Below are 18,161 nucleotides of genomic sequence, written 5' to 3'. Positions count from 1 at the left end.
GGTCATTTGAGGGCAAGGTATGGCTACTATTCCCATTTTACCAATGAGGAAACTGAGGCACAGAGAGCTTAAGGAAGTTATAAGGGAATTGTCCAAGGTCACAGAGCCGGTAAGTGAAGAAGCCAAGATTTGAAGCCAGACAGGCTGAATCCAGAGCGCAGAGTTTTACTGGTGTGTCATTTCCCAACTGTGAGCCTGCTTCTCAGAGAGGCTTTCCTACCACAACTAGATAATTTGTCAAATTGATATCCTGGAGGCCCTCTTGGTGGAGTCACAGCCATCCCATAGATGAGAAGCCCAGAACTCGTGGCAACCCTTCCTACTCTGGGACTCTTTTTTGCTTTCCTCTGCACAGACTGACCAAAGAAATCTGTTTGGGATGTTCTTGGTTGGCTAAACCATTGATTGTCGTCTTTGCTGGAGCATGACTTGAGTAAAAATGTCTATTTTAAGACAGTCATCTTACTTGCAATGTGCTGATGCTGCAGATCCAGCTGATATTTTGTTCTGTTTCATAGGGAGAGCCAGGAGAGAAAGGAGTCCCAGGCAAGGAGGCAAGTATCACTCACCTCTTCTCCCCTTGGTGACCCTTTCCTTTGGGAGACACAGGGCTGGCTTCACAGGTGGGCAACACATGCCCTGTGCTTAGCAGAGCTCCTGCACTCGTTTCAATGCTCTGCTGTCACTGTCATGAAATCCTTCATGCTTTCTGAACAAGGATCCACATCTTAATTTTGCACGGGGCCCACAAATCATATAGCCAGTCCAGGGGTGCCATCTCGATATGTCTTTTTCACTTACCTATCTCTCTGTATCCAATCCATTGACAAATGCTGTTGATGCTCACTCTACAGTACCTCTCAACTCTGTCCAACTCTCTCCATCTCTACTACTAGGACCCTAACCAGTCTGTCATCATTTCTCACCTGGAGGATTCAGTGACCTCCTAGCTAGTTTCCTTGTATCCAGCCTTGCCCCTCTATAGTCCTTCTCCACCCAGCAGCCAGATGGGTTCTTATGTTCTATGTTTGTAGAACATACAGGAGATCATATCATTTCCCAGTTCAAACCTCAGCTCTGTCATCCCCTGGCACTCTCAGCGGGGTCCAGATGCTCCGGCCGTGCCCACTACCTCTCCTTCTCTAAGCTCCAGTCCCTCTGGCCTTTTGGTTCCTGCAACTTGCCAAGTTCTTTCCCAAGGACCCTCTTTTCACCAACCTGTACTCTCACTCTCCCACCCCTTCCCATGCCTAGCCCTACTCATTCTGAGGTCTGTGCTACAATGTCGCCTTTGTTGACTTTCCTTGACCACTCAAAGCAAAGTAGATATCCCATTATTCTCTGTCTCATCACCCTGCTCTGTTCTGCCCAAGCCCCAGAGCCCAGCACAGAGTAGGTACCAAAAATATTTGATGAGAAATGAATAAAAAATGAATGAATGCTGAGAAAGGAATTCTGTGGTAATCCTCGTATCCATTTCAAAGTCCACACACTCCCTCTTGAATGAGGAAGACCCATTTTCACTCTGTGCCTTTGGGTTACTTTCTTAACTGGGGGAGGGAGAGGGTCTCTTCCTTGAAGCCAGATCAAATGGCTCCGTATCTGGGAAGCATTTGCCCCCTGCCCCAGCCAAGCTTTCCACTCACGGGGCGTATTGCTCACTCATTGATCAATCACTGTTTCCTCCTGCTCGCTGGACAGAGTGGAGGGAAAACACGGCCAGCTCCTGCTTCTGAGGGCTGCTGCCTACACTCTCTCTGGCTCCCCGTTGCCTGTCAGCTAACGTCCAGCCTCTGAGCAGGCACCGAGGTCTTCCCCAATCTGACCCCATTCTCTCTTTCCAATGTGAGCTCCTGCCTCCTGCTGCCCTGTGCACACCATGTCCCCACTTCCCATCTCCAGTGCTTGGTCCTCATTTTTCCATCCACCTAACGGGGCTTTCCTTACTGCCTCTGCTTATTAAATTTTATCTGTCCTTCAAGATTCCATGCCTCCTAACACACAGAATCATACTCTTTCTCCCAGGGTCCCGAGCTCCTTTTTGTACTTCTGTTACAGAAATAAACCCATCTTCCTTGTAAGAATCAGTCATGCCAGTGTCTGCCTCTTGGCCAGGCTGTGAGCCTGTGAGAATGATGGCTGTGCCTCACACCTCCCCTCTGCACAGGTCACAGGGCTGAGTGTGGCCCCTGCATTAAGGGGATGCACTGAAAGGAGCTGGGACTGAAACGACAGATTTTGTCCCTGCTTGGAAGAGCTGGAGATGGTTTGCTCTCTTGGTTTTCTTCTCTAGAGAATCCTTCTATCTATGGAGCAGGAGACGGGACATGAGCCCTGGGCTGACTGATCCCCGATTCCAAGCCCTACAGTTCATAGTTCCTGAACACCTGCTACGTGCAGAGCAGGGCTGGGGATGTGAACAGAGAGAGCTGGGACGTGAAGACGCACAGGCCCTGCTTTCCAAATGCTTGTGGCCCAAGAGGGAAGCAGATAACACACCCCTGTCACCTCATCTGGGGAGAAAGGAAGTTGGATGTCAGCCAGTGGCAAAGTAACACATGTGTGAGGACAGACGCTGGCCAGAGAGACTAGCTAAAGCTTCCCAGGGGGAGTGGCAGAGGGGCTGGGGCAAAGAGGAATGCAGGCACGTTCCAGGTGGAGTGGATCCCAGAAGCAGGAAAGTGTCCCCGCAGAGGCGGGGGCGACACCCTCAGGATCTCATCTAAACCTAATTACCTCCTAAAGACCCCACCTCCCAATACCATCACATTGGGGATTACAGCTTCAACATTTGTATTTTTTTTTTTTTTTTTGGATGAGAAAGATTAGCCCTGAGCTAACATCTGTTGCCAATCCTCCTCTTTTGCTGAGGAAAATTGGCCCTGGGCTAACATCCATGCCCATCTTGCTCTACTTTTATACGTGGGATGCCTGCCACAGCATAGCTTGATGAGCGATGTGTAGGTCTGCGCCCGGGATCCGAACTGTGAATACCTGGCTGCCAAAGTGGAGCACACAAACTTAACCACTATGGCACTGGGCCGGCCTCAAGTATATGAATTTTAAAGGGCCACAAACATGCAGTTCACAACAGATGGGGAGCATGCTACAGGCAGAGGGAAGATGATCAACAAAGACCACGAAACAGCAGCACCGCATGCTCCCTGCATCAGGGAGTTATATAAGTCATTCGGTTTGGTGGGAGTAGAGTCAGCCAGGGCAGCGGGGGCAATGAGAGATTATCGAGGACCAATTCATGCAGGGTCTCCCTGGTGTGTTAAGGGGAGTGGGATTTGTTCTGAGAGTGGTAGAGGAGGAATCCTCGAGGGCCCGACCGTGGGCTGGTGCCATTGGTCCAGGGTGGGCCTCAGCAGGAGGAGAGAAGAGAAGCAGGCCGATGCCTGCAATGACTGGACCAGTAGCGAGGAGCTCTTGGAGGACCTGATTTCTCAAGATCCCTTCTCCTCAGCACACAGGATCGTGTAGAAGAACTGAGAAGGCAAAGATGCCAGCACAGGTGGGGTGGCCGTGGTTCAGTGACCATCCTCCCTGGGGTTTCATTGCAGGGTGTCCCTGGGAAGCCTGGAGAACCAGGACCCAAAGGAGAAAGGGTAAGTGGGGGAGGTAGCTCCAGAATGTGACCTTTTTATGGTGGCCAGGGGACTTTGTCCAAGGCGGTTAGTGACCAGCCAGGCCTGGAGAGGTGGCTGGCATGGTGGCATCTGTGTTCATGAGCCCCACAAAGGGAGGCTCTTTTCCCTTGATATTATTGTAGTCAATGGTGTTATTTTTTTTCTTTTTCTTTTTTTGGTTGTTATTTTAAGGCATAAAATCACCGCAATTACAAATTCAAAGGCAAGTGTTCTGAGACTATGACAGATTTCCCTCTCTCCATGTACCAATGCCCAAGCATGACGTGCTTGGCTCAGAAAGTGCCAGTTTGCCTGGAGCCAGATTTCTCGCTGGAAGTGACAAGGGAACAGATTTTCCCATAATGAATTGCCTTGGCGCCACACTCAGAAAGCTTTTCTTTACATTTCACTCCTCCAAAAAACCAACAAGGGGAAAATCTTTTTTTTTTTTTTTGTGGCAGAAATGCCAGCGGGGGGAGGGGAGCGTTCTCTCACTTGTGACGTGATGACTGTCGCTCTCTTTGGAGGAATTAAACATCTCGTTTGCCCACAATCCTCCATTTGGTCAACCGTCACACTGTCACACTGTTGCAAAACATGAATGTCACCACCACTCCACACCCCACACCCCACCCCCGGCTTGTTTTCTGTGGTCCTGCAGAGAATTTATCTCGGCTTTCCTTGCGAGTTGGATGGGTGAGGAGCCAGTTTCCCCTGCAGGCCAGAGGAGACAGAAAAGTGGGAGCAGAGAATGTCAGGGCTTCTCAGCCTCTCTGGATCTCTCTCCCTCCCTCCCTCTGAGTGGCTTTGATTCCTCTGTCCTGTGGCTCTTGGTTCCTAAGGATGGAGCCAAGGAAGGCGGCTGTGGCTGAGAAGGAATTGAGGTTCCCCCATGCCAGTGTCACACGAGTATCCCTGGGAGCTATGGCTACCGGGAGTGTCTTGAGTTTTGGTTGGGAGCCAGGGAATTAGACCACAAATATGAATTTATCCTCTCATGCCTAATCAATAAATGGAGAGCTGCCTTCCCCTGTTAAGTGGTTTCATGGAACATTGCCAGGGGGACTCAGGCTCCCCATTCCTTGGCACTCCTGGGAACATTTGAAATATGGACGAGTCCTCTCACCGCAAAGCGATATTGAGATGTTTAATGAATAGGAAATGCTGTACCACAGTGTGATGGGGCCTCGGTATTCAGGTGCTTGAAGCTCCAGGACTCTCATCGACCCCGGAACTTAAGATCACCCACGGATGACAATGACCCCATGAAATGCATCACACATGAGAAATTGAGGTGACTCCTTCGAATCTGGCTAAATTAATTTTTTTAATAATTCACTGCTCTTTTTGTTATTGTTGTAAAAGCAAGACAGACACACAGTTAAACAACGCAAATTGCAAAAAATGTGAATGCAACAAAAAGTAGGCACCCTGCCACCACGCCCTTTAGTCCTTGTCCCCTTCCCAAGGTCCATCACTGTGCATTTGCCTTTTATCTTTCGAGTGTGTACATGCAGAACCGTGTGGGTATGTGTTATTGTTATCAATATGCAGACACCTTTTATTTACTCCACAATCTATCAGACGTGGTCCATTATTTGCTCCTTTTGTTTTGCCTCCAAGCACATATGTGGGAGATGTCTCCTAACTGCACAGTCTTCCTTTTCTCTGGCTCTGGGTCATGTTCACAGCCACGGCACCTTTCCAGTTATCATCTGTTTCTCTTCTTTTTCTCCCTGTTCCGCCCTCTCTCTGCTGCATGCCAGCAATGGAGTCCTGTTATACCCGGAGGCTGTTAATGTGGCCACCATATTTTCAGACCCACCGACAACTGGGCCTTGCTGGTTAGACACACAGTAGCACAGAAGGCAGAGGACTGGACGGTCCCATGGTTGCCATGGTTCCCAAAGCATTGATCCAGGACTTTAAACTTTGGGTCAGCGATAGGGAGAAAAGGATCCCAGGCAGTGTCATCCTCTGTGGGCCCGCTAGAGCTGAGAGAAGGGAGCGGGAGATTACCTGCGAGGGAGACACTTCTGTCTAGAGAGTGCCGCTGTCCCTGCAGCGGACAGAGGACACATGGCGGCAGACGTGGGCCCGCAGCTCTGGCAGTCGTTTTGGTGACTTGCCTTCTCCAGGCAGGCGGATGCAGCCACACTACTGGGTGGAACGCGGGATTGGGATTTGGAGACAGAGTTCTTGTCTTGTCCTCTGCAGACTGCCTGCGTGACCTTGGGCAGGTGGCTTTGTCTCTCTGGGCCCCGCGTCCTCATCTGTGCAACCAGCTCTGAGACAGGGGTCTGCCAGGACTGAGGTCTCCTTTCCAGTGCCCGGGAGCCAGAGACCTGGGGGATCCCTCCTGCGGCTGCAGCAGACTTGTCTGCCCCGGTGCACCTTCAGTCTTTTGCTCATTGACACGCCTCCTTCCTCCTCTAGGGAGATCCCGGGGTCAAAGGTGACAAAGGAGCTCCCGGCGGGAAGGGCCAGCCTGGGGACCCTGGAATCCCAGGCCACAAAGGCCACACAGGCCTGATGGGCCCCCAAGGACCACCTGGAGAGAATGGACCGGCTGGGCCCCCGGGGCCTCCAGGCCAGCCAGGATTTCCGGGACTGAGGGTAAGTGTGCTGGTGTTGCCTCACACTTGGGGCTCCTTGGGGCCTAAGGGAAGGTGTGTGGCCTTCAGAGGGGCCAGATTATAGATCCCAGTCACTTGTGTGACCAGGGGCAGGTTACTTTCCCTCTCTGAGCTGGCTCTTGCATGTCTGTCAAAAAGGGTAAGGATATCTTCTCCTAACAGGTTTGTTGTGATGATTCAGGAAAATAACGTGCATAACTTAAGAGGTGCTCAAATGTAGAGTCCCTCTCCTGGTCTGCCTTCTGTCCCAGTGTAAGCAATCCTCCTTCCTTGGGCTGGAGAGCTCTTCTGCCCTAAGACCCTGTGCCAAAGGCGCCTGAGAAGACACAGCCAGCTCTGTGATCCGAGCTTCTCCTTGGGATGGCTCCCTATTAGGTCTATGCCTGGCTTTTCCTCTCTTCTCTCTGCCCACCTGGGGTACTCGCTCTTCCCTCTAGGTCTCACTTTTGCCAAATGAAAAGCAAAGGCCTATTTAAAGCAGGTTTTTTTTTTTTTTTCTTTGAACATATTTTATTCCAGTGGCTGAACTCTTATTTTATGCCAACTTGTAACATCGGCTATAGGAAGAAAAAGACTGGCCCTGGTGGAAGCGTTGGTGGGGGCTGGTTGTCCAGTCCACATGGCCTCCCTTTCCCTTCTCAGTAGGCCACATGGTCCTCTGGAGACCCTCACAGTCCTCAGAGCATAGGTTTAGGGGATCTCCAGTGTCCCTGCCAGCTCTGACGCTCTGTGGCTCTGTCACTTCATGGTGGCCTGAGTTCCAGCCACCCTGAAAGAGGCTGGGCAGCCAGAGCCTGTCTCTCTGCCAAGTTCAGGGGCTGGAGGACTTGGTGGGCTTCCAAAGCCCCCTGGGGTCCTTACCAAGCCCTCCTGGTCCTGCCACTGCGGGTAAAAATGGACATTCTGGGACTGTCATAAAAGATTCTTGTCCAGAAAAATAAAGAGAATAAGGAAATGGAATCCATCTCATGCCATGCCCCATGCCAGATGCTGGGACTGCAGAGATGAACACAGTGAGACCCTCACCCTGGGCGGGTGGACACTGTCCTGAAGGAGTCATATGATGAGGAATGAGCCAATATGATGTGAGGAACACTCTCATAGATTCTTCTAAGAATAATAAGTCACCATGTGAGCCTGGAGCCAAAGCAGGGGCAGACTCGGGGCCAGACCGCCCAGGTCCAGTGCTTGGAAAGTGATTTGTGCAGGAGGAGATACAGCTAAGGAGTGGGAAGGGTGTGGAGGGAGGGGCAGCAGGGGCCTCAGAGAGCCCGAAGTCTGGGTTGCTGTATAAAATGGGATGATGCTGCCTGCATGACATGGTAAGAGGAAGAAAATTCTAGATGTGTAAAGGATTGGACGAGGAAAATGTGGTATGAAAATATGGTCCATATAGCCCACGACCCTCTTGGCTTCCTGAGCCATCAAGGGTCTTGGGTGGCAGGAGTTACTGGGAAGATAAATAACTCCACCTTTCCTCCCTCTTAGGGGGAATCTCCATCCCTGGACACCCTCCGACGGCTCATCCAAGAAGAACTCAGCAAACAGCTGGAAAGTGAGTAGCTGGACTTTATCACAGCCGTTCCGATGCGGGCCTGGGTGCTTTTAAGTGCCTGGAAGCAGTGCTTTTGTTCATCCTTTGGTACTTCTGCAACCCAGTTTAGAAAAGGTGTCTGAAGATTAGCTTATGTGTAGAAATCAGGATTGAGGAGCACCTTGCAGGATCCAGCAGGGATCCAATAGATCCCTCTCTAAACTTCTCTGTAGTGAAGCTTGAGTTACTTCTTCTTGATTACCTCTAGTAGGGGCAGCTCACCATCAACAAAACCAGCTCTGCCACGATCAACCATTTATTCTGTGCCTTCAATCATTTATCTAATTAACAAGCAATTTGGTAGGCCTGCAGTGGGCCTCACAGAACTCTCTGCCCACCCTGGGGAAGAGATGGATAAGGAAACAGATAAGATGATTTCAATACAATAAGAAAAGTTCTGTGATTTAATTTGGCACAAAGGGCATTGAAAGAGGACAGATGAAAGTACCTAAGATAATTCAGAGGGCAGGGAACAGATGAGGGAAGGCTTCCTGGAGGAGGGGCTGTCTGAGCTGGAAGAAAAGATGAGACCTCAGTCCTTTGGAATAGCATGTGCAAAGACCCCGAGGGGAGCAGGCACACACAGTGCTTTCAAGGAGCTAGAATCCTTTTAATCCTACTGTATTAAATTTATTGTTAAATCCTACAGTCTCGCATGAGCCTGACACATAGCAGATTCTCAGGGAGGAAGAAAGGTAGGAAGATAATAGTAATAACGCCAGCTTGTAGGGCTTGCCATATGTCAGGTGGAGTTCTAAGCACTCGCACATGTTAACTCGTGGAAACCTCCCAGCCATCTCGTGGTTGGGAGCTGAGTTGCTAGGAGCAGAGAAGCTAAGTAACTTACTGGAGGCCAAAGAGGTGGTAAATGTCTGACCAGGTTTGCATGCAGGCAGCCTCGCTGAAGATCCTCGCTCTTAACCACCATGTTCCCACTTCCCTTGGTAATGGAAACTGTTAGGACAAGAAGGTCACAGACAACTCTGTGACAAGGAAGATGAGAAATCCATGAGTCTTCCCAGGCACAGATGGACCAAATGGGAGGGCACAGTTATTTCATGTGGTCATGTCTTAGACAGTTATCTTGCACCTACCATATGTCAGTCTTTGAGTTGGGTACAGGGATGCAGCATTGAACAAGAAGACCCTCATCCTAGCCTTCTTGGAAAGTCCAGGAGAACATGGTCCATCTCCATTCACAGGAGAGCCAGAGACCATTACCTGGAGCAGATGGCAAGGAGCTGGGGTTGGGTGGGGAAGGGAGGGAGGTGATGAAAAGAAGGAAACCAAAGGCTGGAATGGTGGGTACCACTGGGTGGGTCTGTCCTGAGGTCTCCTGTCTAGGGGTCTCCACGTTCTGCCTTCTGGTTGTTAAATTTATCAGTGACAGAAATGGCCTCTGCCCTGGGAGAGTTTCCAGCCCAAGAGCAGAGACAAGACCTGTTTTGAATGAGTTCAGATGGAACATCTGTTGGGCTGAATCCTTTCTTCCAAACGACCTTTGGAGGAGGAAGCATCAACTCCACTTTAAAGATGAGTAAACCAAGACTCAAAAAAGTGAAGCTGTTTGCCCAGGTCTCAGAGCTAGACCACACCCTCCTGCCACCTCGTGTGCAAAGAAGGGGAGCAAATCACCGGGGTGCTCAGAGGACCCTGAGTCTGCCTTGGTCTTATCACCAAAACCCAGAGGGCTTAGGCAGCCCCCAGCCTCTCTGGGCTCAGTCACATCATGTGCAAGATAAGAAGCTTAGCCTGATGGTCTGTAACTGTATAGGAAACAAAGACAGCTCTTGGTGGCCATTGGATGGGCACTATATCCCCAGTGCAGTAGAAACACGTGGCAGCCAGCAGTTGTACCTGTGGGTTTTTCAACCAATTCTGTAATCTTAACATTTTAGATATAAGGATCATTAATGACATCATACCTAGCCCTTCAGGTTATAGATGAGGAATTTGACACTCAAATAAGTCATTCAATAGCTTTGTGTAAGCCACTTAAATCCCGCCCCAAGCCTCAATTCTCCCAACTCAGTTACTACAACAACTCCTTCTACTGCTGCTGATGCTGATGCTGCTGTTACTGCTGTCAGTCCTGCCGTGATTGGAGCAGCCAGCGTCCACTGAGCACTTACCGTGTGCCAGGCACTATTCTGCACGCATTGTCTCACTATCTCGTTACTCCATCCTCACACCGACCCCCTGGGATGGGTGTTATTTCATTGCCTCCCTTTTATAGAAAAGGAAATGAAGGGTAAGAGAGGTCACGTGGCTCGCCCAAGCCACACAGCTGGCAGTGGCTACACTGGGATCCCAGCCCAGGCAGCCTGGTTCCAGAGGCAGTGATGGTTATCAGCGACTGAATCAGCCCCTGTGGCCAGCCCCAGGCAGAGGGCGCACGTACAAGTCTCCACACGTGCTAAGTAGTGTGCTCCTGGTGTGGTTTATATTGGTGGTGTTCTGCCATTGTTATTGTCTCTCCAGTTTTGAGCTTTGCCGTGAGTTGCCATCCTGTCCTTTGTCTGTTATCTCTCTTTCATGAAATGCCTCTCTGTTTTTCCTGCTCCATAGCCAAACTTGCCTACCTCCTGGCCCAGATGCCCCCAACGCGTGTGAAGTCATCTCAAGGCAGACCTGGGCCCCCAGGGCCCCCTGGAAAAGATGGGCTTCCAGGCCGGACAGGCCTGATGGGGGAGCCAGGACGGCCCGGGCAGGTGGGTCTGGAAGGACCCTCTGGACCAATAGGTCCCAAAGGTGAGTGATGACCCGGAGGAGATGTGCTTTATGGTCTGCAGGGGGGCTGAGAAGGAACTAGCATGTGAGGCGCACCTCCAACTGAATATGCATAATTTATTCCATTCTCATCCCTGTAGCTTGGTAACACCCTGAATTTTGGCATCATATAATTTTTTCATATGTATAAGAGGTTTTCATACTTGACATTTTTGCAAAATTATGCTTCTGCCAGGAAGACTGGATCAGTTTCCTCCTGCTCTCTTGTTCTCTCTCTGTTTCCACGGCTCGAGTTGAAGGGAGTGGTACAAAATTCCCCTTTTCCCCTTCTGAGCTTAGAACTAACTGAGGAGTAAGACGTTTAATCTCCAGGCAAGTGGGCATTAAACACCAGCTTTAAAATGGAAAAAGTGGCTTGGAACTGCAGCTAAAAATGGCTGCTACCTCTCCAGCTCTTAGGTAGACTGCCTTACCTGGACATAGGTGCTCTGGACAGGTGGGTCTCTCCTCAAGGGCAGCGCAAGTCCCACTTCACCTAGCGCGGGGTGGCAGCAGGTCAAAATACCCTATCTCTGCAGCAGACAGATGTGAAAGTGATGAGCGACCTGAAGCCAAACTCACCAACCTGATCGTTCACTCCTGCTCTCCGGCGAGGGATAAACATGGGGTGGGGAAGACGCCCAGGGTGTGGCTTCAGCTGCCACTTCGTGCCTTGGGGTTAGGGAAATGGATGTCCCTAACATCTTCCTCTTTCAATCTTCCATTCCCTAATTCTTTATTCATTCATTTATTCTTTGTAGTGTTTCTCCTTACTGAACTTGTTAAATTCATGTGCAAGTCCTACCTATATGGCTTCCTAAAACAAAATACATGAAATAAATATCAGTAAGAAAGCATAAAGTAGGGAACACTTCAGACTGTGACAGAATACTGGCCAAATGTAATAATTATAGCAATAAACAAGAATGGTGTACAGTCTCTATGAACTTGCAAAATTTAAGTTTGGATTACAAAAGAATATATAACATTGCGTATTGGAGATATTCTGGAAACGACGTGGAAAAAAAGTAAATGATGAAAAAAAAGTTGACAAAGACAGTTTAGTTAAATCTGTACAGTATTAACTCACATATAATCTTAAATATTCTCCCAGGGGCCGTGGACCCTTTCTCCTCTGAAGGTCTGTTGTGGTTTTAAACTCCTGTGATGGTGCTTATCACATTCTGTTTCATATTTCGAATGCTCTCTGTGCCCTGTTTTGTCTATCCTATTAGATTTCAGGCTTCTTGAGAGTAGAGCTGTGTCTTATGTATATGCCCATATGACCTGGGATGCTAAATTTGCTCATTGCCCAGTTCCTTCTGGAAAAAAGGTCAGGTGAAATGCTTTGAGAACCTGGGGAAGTGTAGACATGTGTGAGCGGATGTATGTGGACATATGTTATGTATAGGAGAGAGTGTGTGGGTGTGTGCACTCGGTTTCTGTGTTTGAGTGAATCTGTATGTGTATAAGGGCGTGTGTATACATTTGCTAATATGTGTGTGAATGTGTGTATGTGTGTATGTAATTGAGAAGTTATGTGCTTGAGTAAATATTTACGAGTAAATACATGTATTTGAACATGTTTCTAGGAGGGAATGTCCATTTATTTTGGTGTTCACATGTGTGTATTTCTGAATGTGAGTATGTACGTGAGTGTGAATGTATGTCAGTGAGTGTGTGAACAGGAATTATGGGTCCGAGTGTGGAGTGTGTGTGAGCAAGCGTGGTTTTGACTAGAAGGCTGCAGCAGCACAGTGCTGGCCCTGCCCCTCCTGCAGGCTGGGACCCTGTCTCTGCCCTGTCATGGGTCTCCACCACCAGATGGCATGTTTTTCTCACCAGGGGAGCGAGGAGCCAAAGGTGACCCTGGTGCACCTGGTGTTGGCCTCCGAGGCGAGATGGGACCCCCTGGAATCCCAGGTAAGGATGGTGTCTGGAACCCCAGGGTGGGGGTAGCCGTCCACGATGGGGTGAGAAACACACAGCGGCTCTCCGCCTGCATCACCACAGGCCTCAGGAACGGCCGGGAGAAATGGGTAGGTGTAACTGACCAGGAGACAGGAACACCGATTTGTTTTTATTAAATCTTTCTCAAATGCCAGCTTCTTGACTTATTAATAAAACTGCAGTATACCCCATGAGTTCTTGAAGTGTAACCCATGAGTTAAAAATCCTATGACATGGTCCTGACAAAAGCTAATTTGCAATAAACAAGTCTGGGCAATGCCGGGGACCGGGTTCCCTTTTAGTCGTTCCTAATGCACATGAATTTCTTACACGTGCTAAGGAACCGTGCATAAGAAATAATGTTTATTTTGTTTAAGCCAGCATTTCCCAAACTCGCTTGAACGTGGAACGCTTTTTCTTCCACTTTGCATGTGTTCATACCACATTACTATTTCTCAGAACATATTTTGAGGGATGCTGGCCAAGGGGCAGCATGACCAGCAGTTCTGGCTCGTCTGGGGCTGAGGGGGTTCCTGGGACATGGCACTTTTCAGTTTTAAAACCTGGACAAGTTTGTCACCCTACCTAGTGGCTATATGGGAAGATCTCTAGATTGGAGCAGTATCGTGTTCCAAGGTGAGGCTCAGAAGCAGAAGGTGGAAGAAATTAGGCTGATTGTTACAAACTCCACCTCACTGAGGCTTCTATTTTTATTTAATTCTAGTTTATATGATTACTTGAGATCATTTCCTAACATTAGGCCTATAGATAATTTTAATTTTAGTATTTATATCTTCTTGGTTTTTCAGATTTCCTACAGTCGACATGTATTGTTATTCTCATGAGAAGATAACTAGAAATACATTGTAAATATTTATTTTTGACAGCTTACCTTCCAATAACTTATAATATTGAGAATATTTTTTAAAATAAGGCAATTTCAAGTAAAGATTAAAAGGCAGGACAGAAACCCTTTAGAAGGGGCAGATAACTGCCAATATGAGGTTGAGATAATCACAGTACTTCAGTGGTTCCCAGATGAAGGAATGAATCATTGCTTGTCTCAAAATTTGGTCTCGGCAGGACTATGGATGAAATGACTACTACCAAAGCATTCACGAATTTTAGAATTTATGAAATGACTAAAGATCTTTTAAAGGGAACAGTCTATTTTTTGTTTATGTTATAGGGGGACTCAGATTTTTTAACATGGTGATTGCTAAGACTTAAGAGGCATTATCATTGTTAGGGTTGACTACAATACTTAGTGCTGAGCTTCTCAGTTGCCGAAACAGAGAGAGAGATCAACTGATTACATATGATATTATAATGCTGAATAGGTGGAGGCATAGAAGTTTATCTATAGGTAATATTTTCTGCGTCTAAATTTTGGGCTATCTAAGTGTCAGTTACATCCAACTTACATTGCCTTTGACTATGATTTGCAGAATAGATAAATGTAGTCCAAATATATGGTTCAAATTTAGCATTTAGATAAAACTTAGAAACTACGAAATATTTGGGACAAGTTGGATATTGGATAATGGAATGTCTCCAGGTATCTCTAAAGACGCATGAATTGGGGCTTATGATTAATGATGAGGACTTGATGTCCCACTTCCAACTCAGATACATCTCCTAGAACCTGTAAGAACATAGAAAGCCTGGTTTCACATCTATCTCATGATGGAGAACATGTTCCGTAACTGGTCTACACTTGTTTATTTCTCTCCGATGGAGCCCTGATTACTGTCTTTGTCCAAACAGTTAAGACAACCCCTCCTGCAGATGAAGGCACTCCCACTACCTGATATCCAGGTGGACCATTCTGATTACTCAGGGCAGAACCCCCAGACCATGGGGTATTCTTTCTGAGGGTGTTTCAAGTCCTCAGTTCACACTGAAGGAAGCAGTGAAAGCAGGGCTCATTTTCTCCAGAAGGAACTTGAACCAACTACTGTTTCTTTTGCTTCTTGTACCAGGTCAACCTGGAGAACCTGGCTACGCTAAAGATGGGCTCCCTGGGGGTCCCGGCCCTCAGGGGGAGACAGGACCAGCTGGACGTCCTGGACCCCCAGGCCCTCCTGGCCCCCCTGGCCAGTGTGACCCTTCCCAGTGTGCCTACTTTGCCAGCCTCGCTGCCAGATCCGGTAATGTGAAGGGCCCCTAGAAGATTCGGGAACGCCAGGAGATGGCGGTGGACTTCTGAAACTTGAACTCAGAGCCTGACGGAAAGCCAGAGGTCTTGAAACATTTCAGCCATGTGTTTTTTCTTTCTTTTATCATTTGTTTTTGTTTTATTTTCCTGCGAGACCTCAAAATTATTAAAACCAACAGATGCTGCCGGTCGGTCAGATTATTATTAATATTATTATTATTGTTAATTATTATTATTATTATTTCATATGGTAATACATTTTGAGGTTTTTTTCCTTTCCTCTAAAGTTGGGAAAACTTGATTTGTGGGGCAGTGCGTTACTTTTCTCGGTTCTTCTGACAGCCCCCACTGAAGCGTAACTGCCCATTTTAAGGAAACACTTGGTGCTATGAAACCCTGCTCAGATGCTCGCCAACTTGACCTCTTTCCTCAAAAGGAAAGTTTAAGAAAATGAGGCAAAGAGTTTCCATTTTTCGTCGTGCCCAGAGGTTGCCCAAGAAGAAACTATCCGAAAGTCACCACTTCCCAAGAGAGACAAGTGAAGCAGGAAGAGAAAGAATTTGCAGACATGAAGGTTGTTCTCACCTGCTGATGGAAAGCGTGCATAGAGAGCACAGAATCGGTCCTTTGGGAGCAAATGTGGCCACCTTGGTGTTTCAAGCTTGCAGAAGTGAAATGATGGCACTTGGGTTGGCAAAGCTTCATGGAATCCTATGTCGAGGCCGAAGATGGGGAAGCTGGTGTGGAGAAAGCATCCCTTGAGCATTAATTTGGCTTCCAAGCCATGGATAGGTCTCCTTCAAGCTCCTTACTGTTGGTTTCACTCACTTGAATTATAAAATAAGGGATCTGGTGACCACGCCCATGTTTTCCTGACGGAGGGCAGTGGGCTGGGGCACTGGCCAGAGCTGGGAAATCTGTGCCTCCAGGGTTCTGCCTCGGAAAGAAATTATGTTGAGTGTATGTGTGCATGTGACATGCCCAGCATGAAAAGGTGCTCAATAAATCCTAGTCTCCTTCTCCTCGGTTCCGCATGACGACTCCTTTCTTGCCTCCTTCGTCCACCTGCATGTGACCCCTCAAGGACAGGGATGAGTCATTTTCCTCTGGGAGGCCTAGCACAGAGCCACACGTCCAGTCCATGTGCTAAAGGCACAGGTGGGTGAGTAAGTGTGTGTGGCTGAGCTAGTTCTGGGCAATTCGTTATCATACCCATCATCGGGGCCGCTCTGCATTTTACATTATGGAAGAAGCCATTTGGATGTGCATGTCTCTGCAGGATCACTGTGGGGAGGGAGTGAAGGAAGGGTGGCAAATTGATTTCAGCAAGACTGAGGGCCTCATCCTGCCAAGGTGTGTCCAGAGGCTGAGTGATTTACCAGTGGTCTAAAAGAATACTCTTTCAGCATTTGTTCATGTCTTGATTGATTTATTGATTGGTTGATCCATCCATTCATTTGTCCATCACCCAAGCAGTCCCCACACACAGACTCATACAGCATATGCTTATCAAGCACCTCCTTTTTATCACCTCCATTCTAGATTATTCTAATTGATTTGGGAACCAGGAGTACAAACATCCAAAGATGTTGGAAGATTCCATGTGTAGAAAATTATTATTGCAATGATTTTAAAATAGGATGCAAGACGTGGTCCTCTTGTTCAGCTGGTTAGTGCTGATTCTGGGGGGTTGATGTGTGTCAGGATCCAGAGGAAGCAGATCCTGTCAGTGCAGAATGAGAGGACCTCCTCCCTGAGCCCTTTCACATTTAGCATCTCTGTGTATTCTCACAACTGTATAAGACACACGGATATTGTGTGCATAGAATACACTTTTCCATTTGAAGAAACAATCTCAGAGACCTTAGAAATCCTCTAATCCAGGGACTTAAAAAGTTGTGACCATGATTCATGGCAAGAATTACAATTTCTTTGTGACTTAGTAGATGCATATGTAAATATAAAACAAGAAGAGTTTGACGATACAATATTTATCCTGACCACACACAATGCCCTCTAACATTTGCTATTCTATTTCATTAAAAAAAAAATGTTCCAGGAGCTGGCCTGGTGGCGTAGAGGTTAAGTTTGCGTGCTCCGCTTCAGTGACCCGAGTTTCGCAGGTTCAGATCCTGGGCGCAGACCCACGCACTGCTTATCAAGCTGCGCTGTAGTGGCATCACATATAAAGTAGAGGATGATGGGCATGGATGTTAGCCAGGGCCAATCTTCCTCAGCAAAAAGAGGAAGATTGGCATCAGATGTTAGCTCAGGGCTAATCTTCCTCACACACACACAAAAATGCTCATCACAGCCCACTAAATAGATGTTGTGACCCACCAATGGGTTGCAACCTACAGTTTGAAAAATAGTTCTTTAGTCTAAAGGGAAACTGAGGCACAGAGGGAGCCTGTCTCAGGCCACAGAGCCTTGGGTAGAATCCATTTCTCCGAGGCCCTGAATGTTTTTTTCTCTTCACATTTCATTTTGCTCCTGTATTTTAAGCTGTTCATTGTATGCACTAAGAATAGAAGTAGGAGAAGGGTTTTATACAACAGAAAGAAGGATTTGGGTAAGACTAAAGACTGTTTTGATTATTGGGGTTCTCAGACACTCAAGTGGGAGTGAGAAGGGCCATGGGCCTTCCTCTTCTGGGATCTTAGCGATATTCTGTTCCCGGTGTGGCTGGGAGTGGCTGTATCTGTAGACAGCAGGAGGAATGCATCAACCATACTCATTCCAGGCATGGGGCTTGGTGGGTCTCTGGAAACAGAGATGAAAGAATCAGCAGCATTGAGTATTTTGATAGCTTCCAATTTAAAATATATTAAAATGGTAGACAATGGAAGTATGTGGCGGGGAAGGGATTAGGGAGTGGACTTAGAAGACAGCACACTTTAATTTCCTTAGAAAACTTCCATCAGCCTTGACAGGACAAGTACTTCTCTGGGGAGATACATCCAAGCACACCACCCATTCTAATGGTCTCATTTAGTGGATATTGATCAATGTGCTGCTCATACTGATGATGCTCATGGTCTCAGGACTAAGAACCGTAGCAAATCAGCATTATAGGTTAAAAGAAACATCACAATAGTATTTTTAAACCATGCTCCTGTGAGACCTCAGGGTTCTAGAGGGACCTTACGAGTAGCCAGGAGGACAGAAGAACCAAAGGGGGGGCTCCAGTGCCCCCCAACCAGAAAAGTTCAGATTGCTTCTCTTTGTGCTTTTGAAAGCAGATGTTTTTCATGCCGCACTGCATTTCTTTGGTGTTTCCCTGATTTCAGTGTCTCTAAAGAATGCAGTCCTGTGCATGGGGCCAGTGTCCCACCTCAAGCGTCCATCACAGCGTTTCTCCACTCTTTGGCCTCATGGCTCCCTCCAATGCCCTGGAAGGCCTTTCAGCCCAGAAGTGCAGG

At 47.8% G+C, this 18,161-nt stretch overlaps 1 protein-coding gene across 1 annotated transcript in view; it reads left to right on the top strand.

The window, feature by feature from the left end:
* COL22A1 (collagen type XXII alpha 1 chain) overlaps positions 1–14,928 on the top strand; it is a 268,070-nt gene extending 253,142 nt beyond the window's left edge. Inside the window, exons 57-63 of the mRNA XM_058564983.1 lie at positions 519–554; positions 3,567–3,611; positions 6,069–6,248; positions 7,757–7,823; positions 10,431–10,613; positions 12,477–12,554; positions 14,564–14,928. Coding sequence (XP_058420966.1) covers positions 519–554; positions 3,567–3,611; positions 6,069–6,248; positions 7,757–7,823; positions 10,431–10,613; positions 12,477–12,554; positions 14,564–14,751 — 777 coding nt within the window. The 3' untranslated portion in view covers positions 14,752–14,928. The remainder of the gene's footprint in view (positions 1–518; positions 555–3,566; positions 3,612–6,068; positions 6,249–7,756; positions 7,824–10,430; positions 10,614–12,476; positions 12,555–14,563) is intronic.
* The last annotated feature ends 3,233 nt before the right edge of the window (positions 14,929–18,161 follow it).

The sequence above is a fragment of the Diceros bicornis genome, chromosome 21 (genome assembly GCF_020826845.1).
Source record: "Diceros bicornis minor isolate mBicDic1 chromosome 21, mDicBic1.mat.cur, whole genome shotgun sequence".
NCBI classification, from domain to species: Eukaryota; Metazoa; Chordata; class Mammalia; order Perissodactyla; family Rhinocerotidae; genus Diceros; species Diceros bicornis.
The sequence above is the reverse complement of the archived record's forward strand: the minus strand, read 5'-3'. Positions and strand labels throughout refer to the sequence as shown.